At 50.2% G+C, this 18,725-nt stretch overlaps 8 protein-coding genes across 8 annotated transcripts; 3 read left to right on the top strand and 5 right to left on the bottom strand.

Moving 5' to 3' along the window:
* Positions 1 to 1,707: 1,707 nt before the first annotated feature.
* On the bottom strand, positions 1,708 to 2,850 carry GCG54_00014270 (uncharacterized protein; the record flags this gene model as incomplete). Its single annotated transcript, XM_045414109.1, has 4 exons — positions 1,708 to 2,286; positions 2,341 to 2,543; positions 2,594 to 2,742; positions 2,804 to 2,850. 4 exons carry the CDS (start codon positions 2,848 to 2,850, stop codon positions 1,708 to 1,710), a joined length of 978 nt encoding a protein of 325 aa, XP_045259630.1.
* A 793-nt stretch (positions 2,851 to 3,643) lies between these two features.
* Positions 3,644 to 4,567, bottom strand: GCG54_00014269 (uncharacterized protein; the record flags this gene model as incomplete). The annotated part of the gene is made up of 2 exons (XM_045414108.1): positions 3,644 to 4,428; positions 4,480 to 4,567. 2 exons carry the CDS (start codon positions 4,565 to 4,567, stop codon positions 3,644 to 3,646), a joined length of 873 nt encoding a protein of 290 aa, XP_045259629.1.
* Positions 4,568 to 6,278: 1,711 nt separating this feature from the next.
* Positions 6,279 to 7,274, top strand: GCG54_00014268 (putative 4-hydroxy-2-oxoglutarate aldolase; the record flags this gene model as incomplete). Its single annotated transcript, XM_045414107.1, has 1 exon — positions 6,279 to 7,274. The coding sequence occupies one exon, from the start codon at positions 6,279 to 6,281 to the stop codon at positions 7,272 to 7,274; it is 996 nt and encodes a 331-aa protein (XP_045259628.1).
* Positions 7,275 to 7,590: 316 nt separating this feature from the next.
* Positions 7,591 to 9,528, bottom strand: GCG54_00014267 (Dihydroxyacetone kinase 1; the record flags this gene model as incomplete). The annotated part of the gene is given in 4 exon segments (XM_045414106.1): positions 7,591 to 8,216; positions 8,272 to 8,891; positions 8,944 to 9,502; positions 9,522 to 9,528. The coding sequence occupies 4 exon segments, from the start codon at positions 9,526 to 9,528 to the stop codon at positions 7,591 to 7,593; spliced, it is 1,812 nt and encodes a 603-aa protein (XP_045259627.1).
* An 879-nt stretch (positions 9,529 to 10,407) lies between these two features.
* On the top strand, positions 10,408 to 11,358 carry GCG54_00014266 (2-dehydro-3-deoxy-D-gluconate 5-dehydrogenase; the record flags this gene model as incomplete). Its single annotated transcript, XM_045414105.1, has 3 exons — positions 10,408 to 10,427; positions 10,471 to 10,648; positions 10,699 to 11,358. 3 exons carry the CDS (start codon positions 10,408 to 10,410, stop codon positions 11,356 to 11,358), a joined length of 858 nt encoding a protein of 285 aa, XP_045259626.1.
* Positions 11,359 to 12,038: 680 nt separating this feature from the next.
* Positions 12,039 to 13,444, bottom strand: GCG54_00014265 (D-galactonate dehydratase; the record flags this gene model as incomplete). Its single annotated transcript, XM_045414104.1, has 4 exons — positions 12,039 to 12,792; positions 12,845 to 12,956; positions 13,013 to 13,122; positions 13,194 to 13,444. Coding segments are annotated over 4 exons (1,227 nt in total), but the record flags the coding sequence as incomplete, so codon positions are not given.
* A 626-nt stretch (positions 13,445 to 14,070) lies between these two features.
* Positions 14,071 to 15,914, bottom strand: GCG54_00014264 (Multidrug resistance protein fnx1; the record flags this gene model as incomplete). Its single annotated transcript, XM_045414103.1, has 3 exons — positions 14,071 to 14,629; positions 14,708 to 15,140; positions 15,197 to 15,914. The coding sequence occupies 3 exons, from the start codon at positions 15,912 to 15,914 to the stop codon at positions 14,071 to 14,073; spliced, it is 1,710 nt and encodes a 569-aa protein (XP_045259624.1).
* Positions 15,915 to 16,647: 733 nt separating this feature from the next.
* Positions 16,648 to 18,612, top strand: GCG54_00014263 (putative permease C29B12.14c; the record flags this gene model as incomplete). Its single annotated transcript, XM_045414102.1, has 5 exons — positions 16,648 to 16,777; positions 16,835 to 16,938; positions 16,996 to 17,793; positions 17,854 to 18,075; positions 18,136 to 18,612. 5 exons carry the CDS (start codon positions 16,648 to 16,650, stop codon positions 18,610 to 18,612), a joined length of 1,731 nt encoding a protein of 576 aa, XP_045259623.1.
* Positions 18,613 to 18,725: the final 113 nt, after the last annotated feature.

Here is an 18,725-nt window from a genome sequence, read left to right as displayed (position 1 = left end):
TATATTAGAGTTTCTTATAACCTTCTTTAATAAAGGAACCTTTTCTATTAAAGTTATACTTAAGGTTTAGTATATTATAATCTTTAATATTAGTAAGTTCCTATACTAAATTCTAAGACTAGTTATATAAAGAAGATAAAGATCTTAAGGTAGAGAATTTAGCTAAAATATAAGAGGATATATTTATCGTTTTACTATTAGTATATATTAATAGTTAACTTATTAAATAGAAGTAATTAAAGTGTTATAGTTAGCTATCTAATAGTAAGGTCTACTAATAGAAGCTAGGGATTAATATATTATAATAGTATACTAAGGTTATAGTTTAAGTTATAAGTTATAAGCTAATAGTAGATTAGGTCTTTAGAAGCTAAAATAATTAGTTTTAAACTTAATAAGTAATTTATAGTAAAAATAAGCTAAAAGTATCTATAAGGATAAATACTAAGTTAATTACTAAAGAGTTATAGAAGTCTAACTATAAACTAAACTTAAGGTTATACTATATATAAGTCTTAAATAGTTCCTTTATCTAGTTACTAATTCCTAACTAAGTACTAATAAGTACTTAGTAATTATTAGTAAGTACTTAGTAGTCCTTACTAAGTACTTAGTAATCTATACTATCTATTTAGTCTTATTTTATTATTATATAACTTATACTATAGTTCTTCTATTTTTAAGTAAGTCCCTACTATTCCTATAATCCTATAGTATAAATATCCTATCCTAGCCGCCTAACGCCTAAGGTAGGTCAACTAACTATTATCCTTATTTATAGGTTATAATATAAAGAGATATAATAATAGCCTTTTTATTATAACCTTTTAGCTTAAGTATAAACTATTATAAGTTGCCTTAAAGTAGTATTTATAGATATTAGTCCTCTATATAGTAGTATAGTTCTTCTTTAAGAGCTTAAAGTATATACTACTAAGTTATATTAAAGTAATAATAAGAGGTGAAGTTAAAAATATATACTTTTTAAACTTAGTATATAATAAAGCTAGTTATAGAGGTAATTATCTTATAGTCTATCTTAGCGTTAGTTTATAGTATATATATATATAGGTAATTATTATATAAGAGCTCTTTACTATATAGCAGTTTATTATAATAGTAAAGGCTTAATATAGTATATATACTTTAATAATACGCCTAGAGGTAAAAAAAGTACTCTACTAATAGTAAGGTATAAATTAATAAAGTACTATATATATAGTAGTAATAGCTACTACTACTAAGGGTAGTAATATTAATAGTAGTAGTAGTAGTACCCTTAAGAACTAGTAGTATGCTATTAATAAGGTTAGAGAGATCTATAAGGCTTATGTTAAAATGTAATAGGATAGATAGAGGGGGAGAGTAGTAGAGGGTAAAAAAAAGAAAACTTTCGCTATATTAAGTGAGTAAGTACTTACTACTATTTTTAGGTATATAATCCTAAAAAGTAACCTTAAAGTTAAACAGATTAGAAGGTAACTCTGGCCTTAGAAGACCCCCTATAGTGCCCCTTCCCCGGACCCACAAAGTACCGCACTAACCTTTAAGACCGTGGGATAGGTGTAAAAACGCGAGATTTCCCCCCCACTTAGAGGCTGAGGACACCGTTTGCGTCATATGAGGATCGGATCACCACGGGAATTCCGGCCGGCCGAGTGTCGGGTTCATCAAGGCATTGTGAACATTAAGGTTTGATAGAGCTATCTAAGCCTGCCCATTCTCTCTGAGCAGACGGAGATTTGTACCTGTCAAAATGATGTAGATTGTGTCCAACGTCGGCGTCGAAATGCCCAGTTCTTTGCCCTTCTTGTATGGGTAGCCGAGGATAATATCCACCTCCATGGGTCTTCCGGCCTTGTAGTCGGCCTGCATGCTGCTGCCGATTGGATGCATTGCCAAGATCTTGTTGATGAGCTTGTCAATCAGGTCATAGTCGATGGGGACGTTGCACCCCTTGGCGACGTCAATGACCTCGGTCATCAGACGTCGTGTCAAGGGCGTAGCGCCGTCCGACGAGCTGAGCCAAGAGTGGGTATCGAGAAGCGTCAGGGTCGTGAGAGAGTTCCACGCGGCATTCCACACTACCTTCTCCCAGCGCTGGACCTGGATGTTGGGGACCACCTGAAAGACAGTCTTGCCCTCTGTCAGGAAAGTCGCGAACTCGTCTAGGCGTTGCTTCTCCGCACTCTGGTCTGCATCATTAGGGTATAGTCCTATTTGCATGTCCTCTGACTTGGTGTGGATGATGTTGCCGGGCTGCGGCTGAGAGGCGCCAGTCCAGGTCTAGTCTCGTCAGTTTCCAGGCAGCCGGGAGAGGACCGGGTTCTGGGTACATACCACACATGAGATGACTGTCGCGTGGGGGAACGCGCTGCGGAATGGCACTTCATTGCCAACCCCGTTTTGGATAATGACTATAGTTGACCTCTTCTCGTCCACCGCTGGCGCTATTTGCGCAGGGACTGCATCTTGGGTAATGGCTTTGTGGGCACAGACGATGTAGTCGAACTTTGCATCTGCCTCGGCCGCAGTCTTCACAACTACTTGCTGTCAGACCTGATCTAATTCAATAGATTCATGGATCGCATACCTTTGTATGGGCGTATTGTGTGCTCTCCATGATTCTCGCTCTTCAGAATAATTCCATTTGCTTTCACGGCATCGTAATTTGACCGCGCCACCACCGTTAATCTGACTGCAGGCACCCTGCTCAGGATGAAAGCATAGAATGAACCGATGCTTAGAGGCTCTAGTCAGCAACTGAACATTTATCACACACAACATTGAAGAAGTGACTTACGCCCCCAGTCCATAAAGCAGGACCTCGGTCTGTTTCTCGGTGGCCATGATGGTGTCAGCGATGCGTGTTGGGATTCTCCAACTAGAAGTCCAATTGGGATATAATCTATTGCCCAGGTGAGGTGACAAAGTGTGATTGTTGCTGCCGATTGTGCTTTTGGTAAAGCTCCCCTCATTCCACCAAGTATTTGTACGCGATTACTTCGGAAAAGTAGCTCAGAATCGATAGACTGTCAGCGGACACGTTCGTGCTAGCAAGCGTGCCCCTCCCCCGATGTTCGGTGCTAAGCTAATACCAAGCACTCTGGGGAACCCTTAGCACCTTTTCGATCGGAAGGGTGGTCAGTTGGGGGTGCAGCTTGGGGTTCATGCTCATTGGAGTTTCGTGGGGGTCACACACGAGTCGGCCGATCAGGGCTCGGGGTCGTGTCCGACGTGGAGCTCACCTTGTTTCCCCTCACTTCTCGGTCATCTTCCACGGCGGAGGCGGGGGAGCCGGCACTCGGCCATCGCATCTTGATTGAAGGCCTCAGATGAGCGCATCTCGGGAAACCTGTTGCTCGGGCCCTCTATGTGTTGAAGATTACGTAGAGGACCCTATATTCCATCAGTGACATCATAGAAAAGATCAACTTGAAGGTCACGCAAATTGCATGTTATATTAGACCTCATTCAATTGTGTCACTACAGAAATAGGTGGTACTGTTGAGCCCATCATAGTGAATACAAAATTGACCGTGTCGACAGCATTGAACATTATTTCCTGCAGCACAAAGCTCGTCGTTGGATTGCTGCCTTTTTGACCGTCCAAGTGATGATGTCCTTTTCCCAGCCCAAACTCCTACCCTCGCAGCTGAGATGTCGATCTTTTGCGTTCCAGCTTCTCGCCCCAGTCCCGCGCGCAGTTGGCAATCTGCAAAGCTGTTTCTCGAATACGATTTGCTTGCCTCACTAGCCTCTGCCTCTCTGCTGGTGTTTTCGGCGACTTGCTTGATTCCGAACCTCCCTCCCTGACGCTGTGTCCCCACTCATCTGCCGACCTTGCAACCAAACGCGCCGCATCCTCGATTCTTTTTCCTGGAGGCTCTGTGCCATCATCGAATAGGCAATCTTGTGGCTGTGTCGACATGACTCCTGCAATCAGATTCCAGACGGCAATAAGATCTTCCTTGGGAATTGATGGTGAGATGGTGGCAGAGATGGACCGACGTTCCGCTGAATAACTCCGGGTCAACCGGACAGCCGATCCCGGGCGGGCGAGAGCCCGGGCTATCAGGCAATTGCTGCATGCTCCGCCATGAATGCTCGGAATTTTCACGCATTCAGGTGACACACCTTCTCCCCTCTGACACTTGGGGCATTGCTGTTCTGAAGCCTGCACTTCTCCTCTCTCGTGAAGCATGATGGCTTCTACAACAGGAGCTTTGGACACATCTGGTGGTGCCTCGCCTGATCGTCCCCTCCAAGCTCTCCGAACTGGCAACGAACCAAGCTGCCTCATAACTTCCGTTGGTACTTTTTGCGCCTGCGATGTCAAGTCTGGTCGAATCGCGGCAGATGTCGTCTCAGTCGTGTCTTTCTGTCGACCTCGAGCCCCGTAGGCCGCCTGGCCATGGGCCAAGTTGTCTCCCGAGACATGGTTTCGACGGTCGGATGCTGTTCCGATATGAGGCGTTTGTTGTGATGAAGCCGACTCTGAGGCTTCAGAGTTTACCGATGACCCATTTTCAAATCGAATCCGTGATGCAAGTGCCGTTGAAGGCATCCTGTTCTGTTCCTTCACAGCAATCTCTCCGGCCTTTGCCAACAGTTGGAGCGAGATGTCCGCAATATCCCTTTCATCGCCCATTACTCCCTGACTCACGGGGGCATGGCAATCAAATAAGAGTCCCGATCCCGCTCAAACCCGCCCACAAAGAGAACTAGAACAGAGAAAGGGCCCAGGAGCTGGTCGAGTGACCCCAAGAGAAAACAGTCGAACCTCGTGATGCACTACAGCTTGACGATCCACATCTCGACGGTACGAAGCCACGAGCCACTTATAATAAACATCTGCTCAAGCAAACCACGTCGGACCCTAACTTACGTAATTCTATTGGTCATGTCGCCGACGTAGCGGGCGAGCTAAGTGGTGTTGATTGGCCCAGACTCATGTGCCGGGACGGTCAGATTTTGAGACCGGTTCTGGACTTTTCTCGAGAGGAGAACCGAGAGGAGACGCTCGCTGGGGAATCAGGCACTTTTGCTGTCTGGGTGGCCTTGAATCCGTGCCATGTCATCTAGCCAGCCTTAGTGTAAGGTGGCTTCAAGCTAGGGGTCTGGGGACAGTTCATACAATCCGACGGTGAGAGGACGATGGAACGACCGCTAGAGATGAGAATAATCCCCGATTGGATGGTCCAGATCAGCAGAAGGGCAGAATCGGGTCCTTTTTTCCGCGGCGTGGAAGCCCGAGAAACCGGAACTTTGACAGCTTCCCTCAACGTCCAGCTCATGTCTCAGCTGACTTGCGCGCGAGAGGGAGCCGGTGCCGGGGCGCGGTGTGGGTTGCCTGTTACCGAACATAGCCGGCCGGGCGCCGATCCGTTTGCTAATCTGAAATCTGGAAATCCCACCGCCAGACCGCGAGGGGCTTAGCGGAGGCGAAAGAACAGCAAATTGTACGAAGTTCTTTCCCTCTTTGGTATTGTTACTCATGTAGAATGAGAAGAAGCAGAAACACCCCCACGGGGAACATACAGGAGACTGCGCGTCACTGAAAAGAGGTTGAACGTGTTCCAGTGAGACCAGCGACAAATTCAGCGAGTCGCGTGCGCGAGGGGGAAACCACGCCGTTCCCACAGCGGATGTCACCGTCTCGCCTGATGAATGCACCACGCTGAGTCCGGGGTGGGCCAAAAGAGTGCAGGTACATGATCTGTTTGTGTCGGACTCTGTGGGGAAGAAACAGTGGAGATGATGGGGTAAGAAGAAAAGAAAGACGGTGGTGTTTGGAGTTTGGGAGATTGCCTGCCAACACGGGCTGCTGGGAAGTCGGAGCCGTGAGGCAACTGTCGGGGACTAGAAAAAGCACCCGCGGGATGGTCTCCGAATCTTTCGTTTCCACCGATCTGTGGGGGCTAGGTGGAAGCTCTAATGCTTCGGATTAGGGACATCTGGCCCATCGCAAAGGTGCCGGCGTGGGGGTCTTGGAGTCGGTCTGTGGCTACATGTACTACTTCCTCCAACTTGGGGTTGACTATTTGTGCGCATGACTTACACTGAGAGGCAAAAAGGTTGTGTTCGGATGATTATTCACAGCTTTTCTGATCAGTTCCTTGCCTCCTGAAATTATTTTTCTTTCCATAGGAGCACTGCTTACCACCACACTCTGCGTCCATTTGCGCTTTTATCAACTTCAACAACCCGCTACTCTTGAGTACGCTCTCCTAAATCGACTCCCGCCTCGTACCACAAACCCACAAAATCATACCATCATGTCGCCTTCAGCCAACGGCAACTCCACCCACAATGGCAATGGCAACGCCTCAAGACCGGCTCTTACGCCCGGTCTCTACGTCCCAACAGTAGCCTTCTTCCGCGCCGACGACTCAGTAGACGTAGAGACGACCACGTCCCATGCGATCCGCCTTGCCAAGGCCGGCGTCGCCGGTCTCGTCACCCACGGCTCCAACGGCGAAGCTGTGCACCTCGACCACGCCGAAAGACAACTCATCAACCAGACCACCCGCGCGGCCCTCGACTCCGCCGGCAAGAGCGACCTGCCTCTGATGGTCGGCTGCGGCGCGCAGTCAACAAGAGAAACCATCCAGCTTTGCCAAGAGGCTGGCGCTTCTGGCGGCGACTACGCCCTTGTCCTCCCGCCGGCCTACTACGGGGGCCTGCTCTCCACCGAACACATCCTGCAGCACTTCCGTGAGGTCGCGGATGCTAGCCCGATTCCGATCCTCATCTACAACTACCCTGGCGCGTGCAGTGGCCTTGACCTCAACTCGGACACCATCATCACGCTGTCGCAACATCCTAACATTGTCGGCGTGAAGCTGACCTGTGGCAACACCGGAAAGCTTGCCCGGATAGCTGCCGCTACTGTGCCCAAGAAGGGAGATACTGGCAGCCCATTCCGAACTTTCGGTGGCAGTGTCGACTTCACTCTGCAGACACTTGTTGTCGGAGGACACGGCATCATTGGTGGAACCGGAAACATCGCACCTCTTGCTTGCGTGAAGTTGATGAAGCTCTGGGATGAGGGCAAGCTGGCGGAAGCCAGAGAGCTGCAGGCTGTTGTTGCTCGGGGCGACTGGACGGCTATTCAAGGTGGGTTTGTTTCTGTCAAGGCTGCATTGCAGGAGTACTACAACTACGGCGGCCTTCCTAGAAAGCCTTGCGCGCTGCTTGAGGGCGAAAGGCTCACCAAGCAGTTGGACGGCTTCTCCGAACTCGTCGGCGTTGAGAAGAAGTTGCAACAATAATCACCTAGGTTAGGATGGGTTAGGGGTTGAGCAACGGACTGTATCACAGGTTTTTAGCGAAAATGCATTGAAGTCATATTACTACATCAAATGGCCGCTCCTTTGCGATGCCCTTTTTCTGACAATGAGTGCACAGAGTAAGTGCCAACAGCCGGACTGATAGACAAGGTTTTGGCTGCGCATTCAATGAAATCTGGGCCTCACGGACTTTCATTGTGAAACCTTAACACGATGCGAACATTTCGTATTTTCGTGCGAAGAATTTCTCACCATTAATAGGATTCTCAACAAACTTTGACTTTTGAAATCCCGGAATTCACGGGCTGGCGACCAAACCCTCCATCAGCTTGACAAGTCCATACGCCCCCGGATCGGGGCAATTCTTCCATTCCTCTCCACCCACGTACACGGATCTGCCCAAGCTCGCTTCCATGCCCTTGGTAGACTCACACCCCTTCCTCGCTGCCTCAACAGCGTCCTTCAAACTGCCACTCGCCGCGAACGTGGAGACGAAAGGCGCCAGGGCGTCAACTACCGTCCGGTCTCCCGGTTGCGCTGGTGTGTATTTTCCAAGAGCCGACAATGCAGACTGAAGAGCCTTTGCCCAGGTATCACTGGTAGCTTGCTGCACTTGTTGAATCTGCTGTGACTGTGCCCTAAGACCGTGAGCGAGGGCGTTCAAAAAGATGGCATAAAGTGCTCCGGAGGTGCCATCCATGTTGCCTTCGACAACACGAGCGATGTTGTCGACAAGCTTTCCGGCATCTGCTTCTAGGTCTTGCTGTTGATTGATGTATGCCAGTACTGCCTCAGCGCTGGTCTTCAGACAAAGACCACAGTCTCCATCGCCGACTAGTGTATCGTACTTGGTGACTTCCGGCTCTGCAGCAATTACATGATTCAGAGCACTGGCTAGGGCAGATTTAGTCACGGCGACGTCGACTAAGGAAGAGTCAGCTGGTAGTCTCTGGTATGGATAAATGTCGTTGGTAGGTACCTCTTAGATTAGTTCCTACAGATTCCTCGTCAGCGACAATGTCTTTCTCCTGCGAAGATGTCGTAGCTTTCCGGTTCTCAGGCAGGTCTGCAGTGGTGATGGTGGGCAACCATCCGCTAGCTTGGGTAGAAGCGTCGATTAGCTGGACCCAGCTCTCATCAACAACCTTCAGAAGAGTGATACTGAAGCCCGAGCCATTCAGGCTAGACATATAGGTACCACTCAGGACTCTTCTTGGCCGAATGCCATGTCCCTCCTCAAGCTGTGAAATGACCTCGTTGGTGATGGCGCCTAGCTCAAGTTGACTGAGACCACCAAGATTATTGATCATCAAGACAACCCTGTCCTCCTTCTGGATGCGGATGAATGCTCGGTCCGCGTCCTTTTGGTTCAGAAGTTGGTTTAGCATTGTGGAAACCACACCGGACAAACTGTCTTTGACCCGTCCGAAGCCTTCTTCATTGTGAATGCCCATGCCAATCTCAACCTCTTCGTTGGACAATAACTCATCTCCTGAAGGTGCCCTACCGGGCACGTGAACGTGAGAAAGAGAGGCGCCAACAGTGACGAGATTTTCAGCGACCTGAGAAGCCACGTTGTGAACCTCGGACAAGTCATGCCTGTTTTCAATGTTTAGCTCTGGCCCCTTCGAAGGCTATCATTCGTGCTTACCCTTGAGCTGCTAGAGCACTAGCAATCTTCTGAACAATTACCGTTCCAGCAAGCCCTCTCCTCCCGACTCTTCCGGACCTGGACCTTCCAACGCCGACATCATCGCCGACAACAAGCATATCGCACCGGATCCCGGCAGCTCGTGCCTTTTCTACTGCCATGCCAAAGTGCAGGACATCTCCGGTGTAGTTCATAATGACAACGAGGATACCGTTCTCCCGGCGCTGTGACCCAAGTCGAAGGAGGCAACGGAAGACTTGATCGGCGGAAGGCGAGGCAAAGATAGAGCCGGCCACCGCGCCAGAGAGAAGCCCCTTGCCGACGAAGCCGGCGAAAGACGGCTCATGGCCGGACCCACCGCCGGAAATGACGGCGACCTTCGGGTCGGTGATGGCGGTCTCCAGAAACACGGTCTTTTGAGCTTCATCAAACGCAACAGATGGATTAATCGCTGTGAGGGACCGCAGTCCGGCGATTACCAGCGCCGAGGGGTCATTCGAGAAATGTTTTGCTTGAGTCTTTAGTGTCAGTGATGCTGACGAAATCAAGTTGCCGATACCTTTGCGGGCGGATCTTACATGACATTTTTGGGGTATTCTTGAGGATTGCGAGCTGTGTCTAACTATCGAAGCATCCTTTCGAATCACTACAATCACTACTTAACATTATTCTTTCAAGCGTCCGCCGCCACTTTTCTACCTTGACCAACGGATTGACATTCGACACAAGAAGAACCAGCATCGTGGGATCATTTACTTAGCCCATCGCCAGATCGCCTCCACGCGGAACCACAAGTTGTCAGAGTGATGCCAATTGCCCTCTCATTCAGATGAGATGCCCCCATCGTGGCCCTCAACGGACCCCCAACCGTCATGGTTTTGTCAGATTTGTGTATGGTGCATCTCTCGCAACAGCCCCATTCTTTCTTCATCCCATCTGCATCGAGCTAACACCGACTTGGCTCCGACCATCTCGAGACCATGACCGTAAGCGGAATCCTCCCGACCCCCACGCAAGCACACCGTCGCTCCTAGCCCGATGTCCAAGCGGCTCTGCGGGTCCGGACTTGTGCGGGGCTGACCCCCAACAGGCCCGGTGTTTGTGTGCGGGGAGCGGGGACAAATCCGCGGGGAGGGGGGAGGGACCTGATCGGAAATGGTCTGATGCGTTCCTGAAATCCACACACCCTCTTCAAAGCCAGCATTCCCCGCAGGTTCCCCGTGGGAACGACTCGCGTGAGCAAGGACTTTGCTGGCGATGAGCCGAAACCCCTCACTTCGTGGCATTTCTAGATCGATCATACGTGTGGTGACACGAATCACCTGAGGTCCACTTCATGCAGAAGCCCGTATTGAGCCGATGGTCGGATCTGGGCGATGGGGAATAGTGCGGGCTCAAGCTCAACGTGGGGGTCGTCTACCTACGTGATCGCGGGGGAGGGGCTCGTGAGATTTGGGGATCAAGATGAGCTTCTTGAACTCTAGGTTGATATGAAGCCATGAACTAAGACCTGCGCAGTATTGACAGACAGATTACTGTAATTTCACACCACAAGTCACAGCACACACACAAGATGGCGAACATGATCGAAAAGCTATTCTCATTGCAGGGCCGTACGGCTGTCATTACTGGAGGCACGCGGGGTATTGGCCAGGCCATGGCAGTCTCCTTAGCCGAGGCAGGGTCGGATATCATTCTCATCCAAGTAAGCATCACCCCATTTACACGAGCCCACCTGTCGCTTACAGTACTCAGAGAGACGAGAGCAACAGAGAAACCCAGAAGCAGGTCCAGGCATTGGGCCGCAAAGCCACCATCTACACCGCCGACCTCTCAAATCAGGAGCAAGTGGAAGGCCTCACACAACGCATTCTAGCAGACGGCCATGACGTGAGCATCCTAGTCACCTGCGCCGGCATCCAGCGCAGACACCCCGCACACAAGTTCCCCATGGGTGACTGGGATGAGGTCCTGCAAGTTAACCTCAAGACGGTCTGGACCCTCTGCAGAGACCTCGGCGCCTACATGCTCACCCGCAGCCCGAACCCGGTTAACGGCCACCGCGGTAGCATCATCAACGTGGCGTCGCTCGTCAGCTTCCAGGGTGGCATCACAGTGCCGGCGTACGCAGCGGCCAAAGGCGGCATTGCGCAGCTGACCAAGGCGTTGAGCAACGAGTGGGCGAGCCAAGGTGTCAACGTCAACGCCATTGCGCCCGGGTACGTGGCGACGGACATGAACGAGGCGCTGATCAACAACCCCGAGCGTGCCGCCAGCATCTTGGCTAGAATTCCTGCGGGGAGATGGGGTACCCCGGACGACTTCAAGGGGGCCACGGTGTTTCTGGCGGGGGCGGGGAGTTTGTATGTTTCGGGTGAGTTGCTTACTGTCGATGGCGGCTGGATGGGTCGATAGAGTGGGTTTGAGCGCATGCAGGTGAGCGAAAGAGGATGGATCGATGGGCCTGCGGCCGGGATAGACCTGATCTAGAAATAAACAACCGTGATATTGGGACAACGCAGGCGTCTGGTGACTAGCAAACCCCGCTTGGATTACCCATGCCGGGACTTACAGTGGTTGGCTAAGACATGGCGATCTCTACAGGGCAAGGCAACAGACGGCATATCGGAGAATTTGATGAAAGGTAACGTGGGGGCATAGATTTGTACTTCGTCTCGTAAACCTGCGCACGAGCACGAGTGACATATATGGGAAAACGTGAACGGCTGGTACGCAGTTTATGGCACAACGCAATTTCAACAGAGTCAACAGACCGTTGTATTTTAAGTGTGCCAGAGCCCCTTTGAAAGAATACTTAGGCCATTCTAGGACTCAAATTATGCAAGCGCATCATCAAACTTTCGGCCATGTTTTCAGCGGAGGCTTAAGCTGCAGCAAGACTTAGTACTGCAATGCAGCTTGGTCCGTTGGTAAATGCAGTAATCTGGAAGACATTGCCTCTGCGTATTCTCTGAGTATCATCCAGGCCGCTACCAGACCAATTCAAACGCGCATGGTCATGATCATTTTGGGAATATAGTTCTAACGAGGCGTTTTGATCATGAACGATACAAGTACAGTCTAGTTCAATCTCTTCACCATTCTCTGATACTTCCATCAGGGCCATGAAAGACTTTGCATTGCCATGGCTCTGTCTCCTTGGAGATCTTCTCCACCATCTCTTCATCAATGTCAATGCCGAGGCCATAGCCCGTTGGTGCCTTGACATAACCGCCCTCAATGTCAAAGACTGTGGGATTCTTCAGATAGGTCAACAGGTCAATGTCTCCAGCTTCGGTGTTGTAATGCATTCCCAAACTCATCTCCAGGATAGAAAAGTTAGGGGATGACAGCGCAACCTGGACACTTGCAGCAAATGCAACGGGACCAAGCGGGCAATGTGGTGCAATCGCCACGTCGTAGGCCTCGGCCATTGTGGCGATCTTCTTGGTCTCGGAGATACCTCCAGCATGGGCGATGTCAGGCTGAAGGATGTCGACGCTAGCATCTTCAAGAAAGCGCTTGATGTCCCAGCGAGTGTACAGGCGCTCACCAAAGGCAATCGGGATCGTAGTCTGATCGGCAAGTTGCTTGATAGCTTCGGGATGCTCACACAACAACGGCTCCTCGATGAAAAGCGGTTGAAGGGGCTCAAGGGCTCTTGCTAGTTGCTTGGCCATAGCCTTGTGAAGACGGCCGTGGAAGTCGAGACCAGCGTCAAGACCCAGAGCCTTGACTTGCCTCAGCCGCTCAACAGTGGCATTCAGTACCTTAGGCGAGTCAACCCAGTTCAGGTCTTCCGTTGCGTTCATCTTGACGCAGGTAAGACCTTGCTCAATGCGCTTCTTGCTGAGGAGATGTCAGCGTTCGGAGGATACTGTCAATTTTTCGGAGTACTTACGCCGCAGCCTCAACATCGGAAGGTCTGTCTCCGCCGATCCAGCAGTAGACTTGGACCTTGTTTCGGACTTGGCCACCCAACAACTCGTAGATGGGCACTTTGAGGTTTCGTCCTTTCCATGGTGTCAGTTTATGGGTCAATCACTGGTCGGTTCCTTCAATTCCGTACCCTTCAGATCCCACAATGCAATATCAATACCGGACATTGCGGACATGAACACGGGGCCCCCGCGGTAGAAGCCATGTCTCCAGAATAATTGCCAGATGTGCTCAATGTTGCTATGAATTACCAGTCAGCGCTGAAAATTCGATGTTCTATGGGCTCAATGATGATGATCGTGAAATCTTACTTTGCTTCGAGACCAACAATCCTTGGGATCATCTCCTCAAGGGTGCCCTCGACAGCCAAGTCGTGACCCTCGAGAGTGGCCTCGCCCCAACCATACTCTCCATTCTCATCGGTGATCTTCACCATAAGCCATCGAGGCTTCACGCGATAGTACCGCACTGACTTGATCTTGGCCATGATGATGTCTGTGGGTTGGGTGGTCTGAGCAGTGGGGTATGCTGGCAAATCTGGGGAGGAGGTTTTGGAGTAAAGCTAGGCGGGGGAATCTGAAGCAATCCGGGGATTACACATCGCATTCTTAACAAAGCTTCAGACCATCGTCAGACCCCAACCTCGAAGTGCCACATGTGCAGTCCGATCCACCTACGGGTTTGGGGTCAATGGGGCCGTGACTCCATTAGCTTCCATGAAACATCCGCATAAGCCCCCCACCACCCCAACTTGACCCCCACGACAGCTGGTACACGAGGCACGGAGAGGCCATCCCACGATCCCCACTCATCGGGTCGCGGCACAGGCTGTCTCGGGTTTCTATCCGTGGCCATTTTGGCCATTAGCGTCTGGGTAGATGGAGAACGCGACGGTGGAGTGGATTTTCTTACCACATCGATTTCGAAGACGGGACCATTCCTGACCCACCTCCAACTCAGGTCCATATCATAAGCCACAGTCAGGACCAAGCCACTCGGATGCTGTTTTTCAAATCTGTGGCTGGAGACTTAGAGTCCTCAATGTCTTCCTATCGAAAAATTGTTGTATTATGAGATCTATCAATATGCCCGTCTATGATGTCTATGCCTCTATCCATTTTCATGCATCGTAAACCATTGGCTCGCAAGCCCGCCGGGTTCTAATCCCCATACATAGGGAACAACCGTCTAATTTCTTGTGTTTGTCAAACTTGGATCTTCGTTTGCGCCAACTCTCTCGGAAGTCTTCTCCCGTGAAATACCTTCCTCCTCGTCTCGGCTTTCGCTCGATGTGTCCTCCGGCTTCGTATCGTCAATTGGCTCCAGGCCGCGATCTTTGATTAACAAGCACCCGACTAAGCAAAGACCAACCAACGGAATCTGAAAGATGAAAACAGCACGACTCGCTGCCATGTATGCGTCCAAGACTCTTGACATGTCGTCGCTGCTGAGCTGAGGAATCGAGTACGTGCTGCTTGACAAGTACTTGAACTCCGCCGGAAGGTTTGCTCGAAGAGTCGCCTGAAGAATCGCAGCAGAAATAGCTAGACCGCATGCACCACCGGCGCACCGAAAAAAGTTGCGGTTGGATGTGATGACAGCTCGTCTCGACTTGATTGAGTGCGCCTGGAGTGCGACCAGGGTCGGCTGGAAGATGAAGCCAACGCCGATGCCGACAATCAGTAGCGGGATGACAATGATGCCCGGTTTCGTGTTTCGATCGAAGATCAATGTGAGACCGGCGCCCCTATGTCATGATTAGTTTCCTTGCTCGACTTTGATGCCACGGACCACCATTGGTGGTTCACTGGTTACATGTACTTACAGGGTCCAAAACCCAAATCCCAGCCAGATTACCTCTCCGTATCGCTTAGTACGAGATATGTATTGACCCGATAGGATCGAAAAGACCGACTGACAGACCACGAGAGAGACGTAAATGGCCGCTGAGTGCATCACCGAAAACTGGTGGGCATTTTGAAGGTACAGCGGGATGTAGTAAAGATAAGATTGATATGCAGCTCCGAACAAGAAGGTTTGCACCAACATAACCACGACAACCTTGTTCTTGAAAATCGGGACTAGCTCAACGTCAGGCCATCGATCCAATAGGGTACACGCATCAAAGGGAAACTTACTCGGCATCATTGGCAACTTGGCAAACTTCCACTCAACGATGATAAATGACACAAGAGCGAGCGCTCCAATGGTCAACATGCTAATTACCATTGCCGAATTCCATGGAAAATAGGCGCCACCTGTACTACGTGAGCAACGAAATTTCCACAAACGGACTCTACCAGCACCAACTCACCTCCCGAAATTGGAATAAGTAACAAAATGACGCCGAGAGACGAAGTGAATGACCCAGCGTAATCGATTTTCTTGACGCTATTTTTGAAATCGTCGTTGGGTGGCTTTGAAGGTAAGAAGAAGTAGCAGATGACTCCAACGATAACTCCGAGAGGTGATAGCATGTAGAAGAAAGCTCTCCACGTTGCCCTCTCCATAAAGGCAGCGGCAAGAAAAGGGCCAAGAACGTTTCCTAGCCCGACCATTGAACCAATGATGCCTTGGTACTTGCCACGTTGCTCGAGAGTTACAACATCAGACACAATGATCATGGCCAGGTTTGTGATACCGCCACCACCAATTCCAGCAATGCCTCGAAAGATGTAGAACATGGCCGCATTTTGTGAGAGCCCGCAAAGAAGGTCTGCCAATGCCAACAGGCCAATCGCACTCAGGAACACAGCTTTCCGGCCGAAGATGTCTGAGAATCGTCCATAAAGCATTTGGAAAGTAGTGTTGGCGATGAGCGATGACGTTCCCGCCCAGGATATCGTGTCTTCGGCATTGAGGTCGGCGGCGATTGTCGGTAATGTGATACTGATGCCATTTTGATCGATGAACGCAATAAGGAGGGTGATTGCCAAAGTTGCAAAAACGACCATCAGCTGCTTCAAAGGAAGTATATTAGTCTGATCGTGAAGAGCCTTTTCGGCCTTGGTGGTTTCGAGATCGCCCCTCATCATTCAACCCTTGTCGGCGATCAGTTGAAATGGGGCAACCAACATCCGATAAAAGCAGCACAAAAGATAATGCCAAGCGAAGTGAAAGATAAATGAGAGACTAGAAATTCGAAACCGTCTAACGTTGAGTCGACATTTCGCACGCTTCAACGAAAAATTTGACACCGGCAATCCGACATTGAGAGTGGACCTGTCCGGGGAGCCAAGACCGGATAGCTGTGGGCGAAGATTGGTTCATCGGCCTGTTTTCGGCTCCGGGCTCGGCGAAATGATCTGGAAGGCGAATTGATGTGACCATGAAAATATGGGTGCGTCATGGCTGACAGGGGCTTCGGCAACTTTTGAAGCGATCGTCTCCACAACGGTTTAGTCCACATCGGAGGATCCGATGCCGACGGTCGCTCAGCTGGCTAGCCAATTACCTGATGGTCGGATATCCGACAATATTTATCTGTGGAATTTTGTGGTAGTCGATGGTTATCAGAGACGCATTGGTCGTTTCTTGCTCGGCGAGGAAGACCTGGTTCTTATCAATTATCCTGAACTTGGAGGGTGTGGCACTGCGACGAGGGCAGTATGGGCTCAGTGATAAGGCGTCTGTTCGTTATCTACATGATGTTTAAGATCTGCAATGGACTGAAAAAATGTCGATTTTTGATATTAGCGATTGCAGTGCACCTTTCGTGAAACATTTGCCGAATAGCGTCGCCCATCTCGTTCACGACAAGCTGTGATGGGTCAAGCCGCGAGACTGCGGAGAGCTTTCTCCTCCCGAAAAGAGTTCAAGAAATTCATTCAGACCAAAGAGCATCCCGATGATGGTCCAGCTTATTTCAACGAAGATTTGCTTCCAACACCGCCCTGTAAGAACGCAACGTGAGAAGAAGACAGCTTGGAATTCATAGCTAACAGCGTCGTAGCTCAGCGTACATGGACTGCGTTGCATTTCTTCGCATATTACTTAACACAGACATTTTCGCCTAGCTCATATAACCTGGGAGCAACTCTAATCTCTATCGGCCTTGTGAGCTTCGTTACTTGACCTGTCCCAGCCGCCAGTCACTAACTCAAATACTTCCAGCAATGGTGGCACGGTATTGTCGCAGCTGTGATCGGCTCAGCTATTCTGAGTGTCGTTGTTATTCTCAACTCTCGCGGTGCAACTCGATACCATGTCGGCTTTCCCGTCTACGTCAGAGCCGCTGCGGGGGTTAGCGGTGCAAAACTGTTCATTGTGGTTCGCGCCTCTGTCGCCATCATCTACTTCGCAACCCAGTCTTTCTATGGAGGCATGCTCACGTCGGTCGCTTTGCGGGCTATCTTTGGTTCGGGATGGGACAGAATCCCGAACAGACTTCCCGCCAGCGCCGGAATCACATCCAAAAACCTACTCGCTTTCTTCATTTTCTGGGTTATTCAATTCCCAGTCATGTTTGTGCATCCAACGATCTTACGCCATTTGTTCGTTGTCAAGTCCGTGGCAACGACTGCCGGCCTGTTCGGTGTGATGGGATGGGCCATTCACATGAATGGAGGAACTCTAGGAGATTTCGACTTTGGAGGGAAGTCTCTGAGTGGCTCTGCACTTGTGTGGCCCATGATACAGGCTATCAACAGTGTCATGGCAGCACTGTGCCCCATTCTTGTTAACCAACCCGATGTTGCTCGGTATGCCACCAAGCCCGCACAAGCAACATGGTCTCAGGCTACCGGTATCCTTGTTAGCAAGGTTTTGGTCATGTTCCTGAGTTGTGCAACAACCAGTGCTGCTGCAGGATTTCTCGGCAAGAGCTACTGGAACGTTTGGGATCTCTACAACGCCATCCTGACTGAGTACTGGGGCCCTGGGGCAAGGGCAGGAATGTTCTTCGCGTCCGCAGTGAGTCCCCTCTTTCCAGCCGGATTCCGGTAAGCTGCTGCTAACATGCGCGTCTTATAGGGCATGATCTTGGCGATTATTGCAACGAACGCTGGTTCAAATTCATTGCCAGTTGGTGCCGATACAAGCGGACTTTGGCCCAGGTACATCAACATCGTCCGTGGCCAGGTTATCTGCGCACTTCTAGCACCGCTTTGCGTTCCATGGAAGATCATCTCCAGCGCTAGCTCATTTCTTACATTCCTAGGCTCATATACTGTCTTCCTAATGCCAACCTGTGGGGTATGTACCTAATTGGATGAGCGAAGAAAGAGAATTCCATCAATCTGACAAAGGCCATAGATTATGATCGTCGATTACTGGATCTTGCGTCGCGGCAACTTTCATGTTCCGAGCTTGTACACCAAAGCCGCAGGATCTCCATATGCATATCTGAACGGCTGGAACCTTCGGGCTATTGCTGCTTGGATTGCCGGCGTGGCATTTACGGTCCACGGTATCGCGGGCAGCCTCGACCCAAACGCCGTCAATCAAGCCAGCAAAAACATGTACAAGCTTGGGTTCTTGTTATCTCTCACGATGGGAGCATTGGTGTACTACGTGGCCTGTCTAATCTGGCCGCCACCCATTTACCCCGAAGGAAGCGAGTCTGAAGCGACGATGGGCTTCGAGGATATGGCCTCCTCGGAAGGCTTCTTCGCAGGCGAAAGCGTTGACACAATCCGAGGAGTTATCTCTGCCGTCGATGATGTAAACATAAGTCGAGTTGATGCAAAGGGTACAGGGACCGAGTCAGTCAGTGAGAAGAACATGGTGTAATCTTTTGCCCTCTGGCATCGGTGGGAAAAATGTAGTCGATTAACTACTATTCGTATGTGGAGCACCGACATAGATATTAGGCCCAGCTGCATTAAACCATCCATCGAATCGTT

Source organism: Colletotrichum gloeosporioides, assembly GCF_011800055.1.
Source record: "Colletotrichum gloeosporioides strain Lc1 chromosome Unknown consensus_75, whole genome shotgun sequence".
NCBI lineage: Eukaryota > Fungi > Ascomycota > Sordariomycetes > Glomerellales > Glomerellaceae > Colletotrichum > Colletotrichum gloeosporioides.
This window is presented reverse-complemented; position numbering and strand designations above follow the sequence as displayed.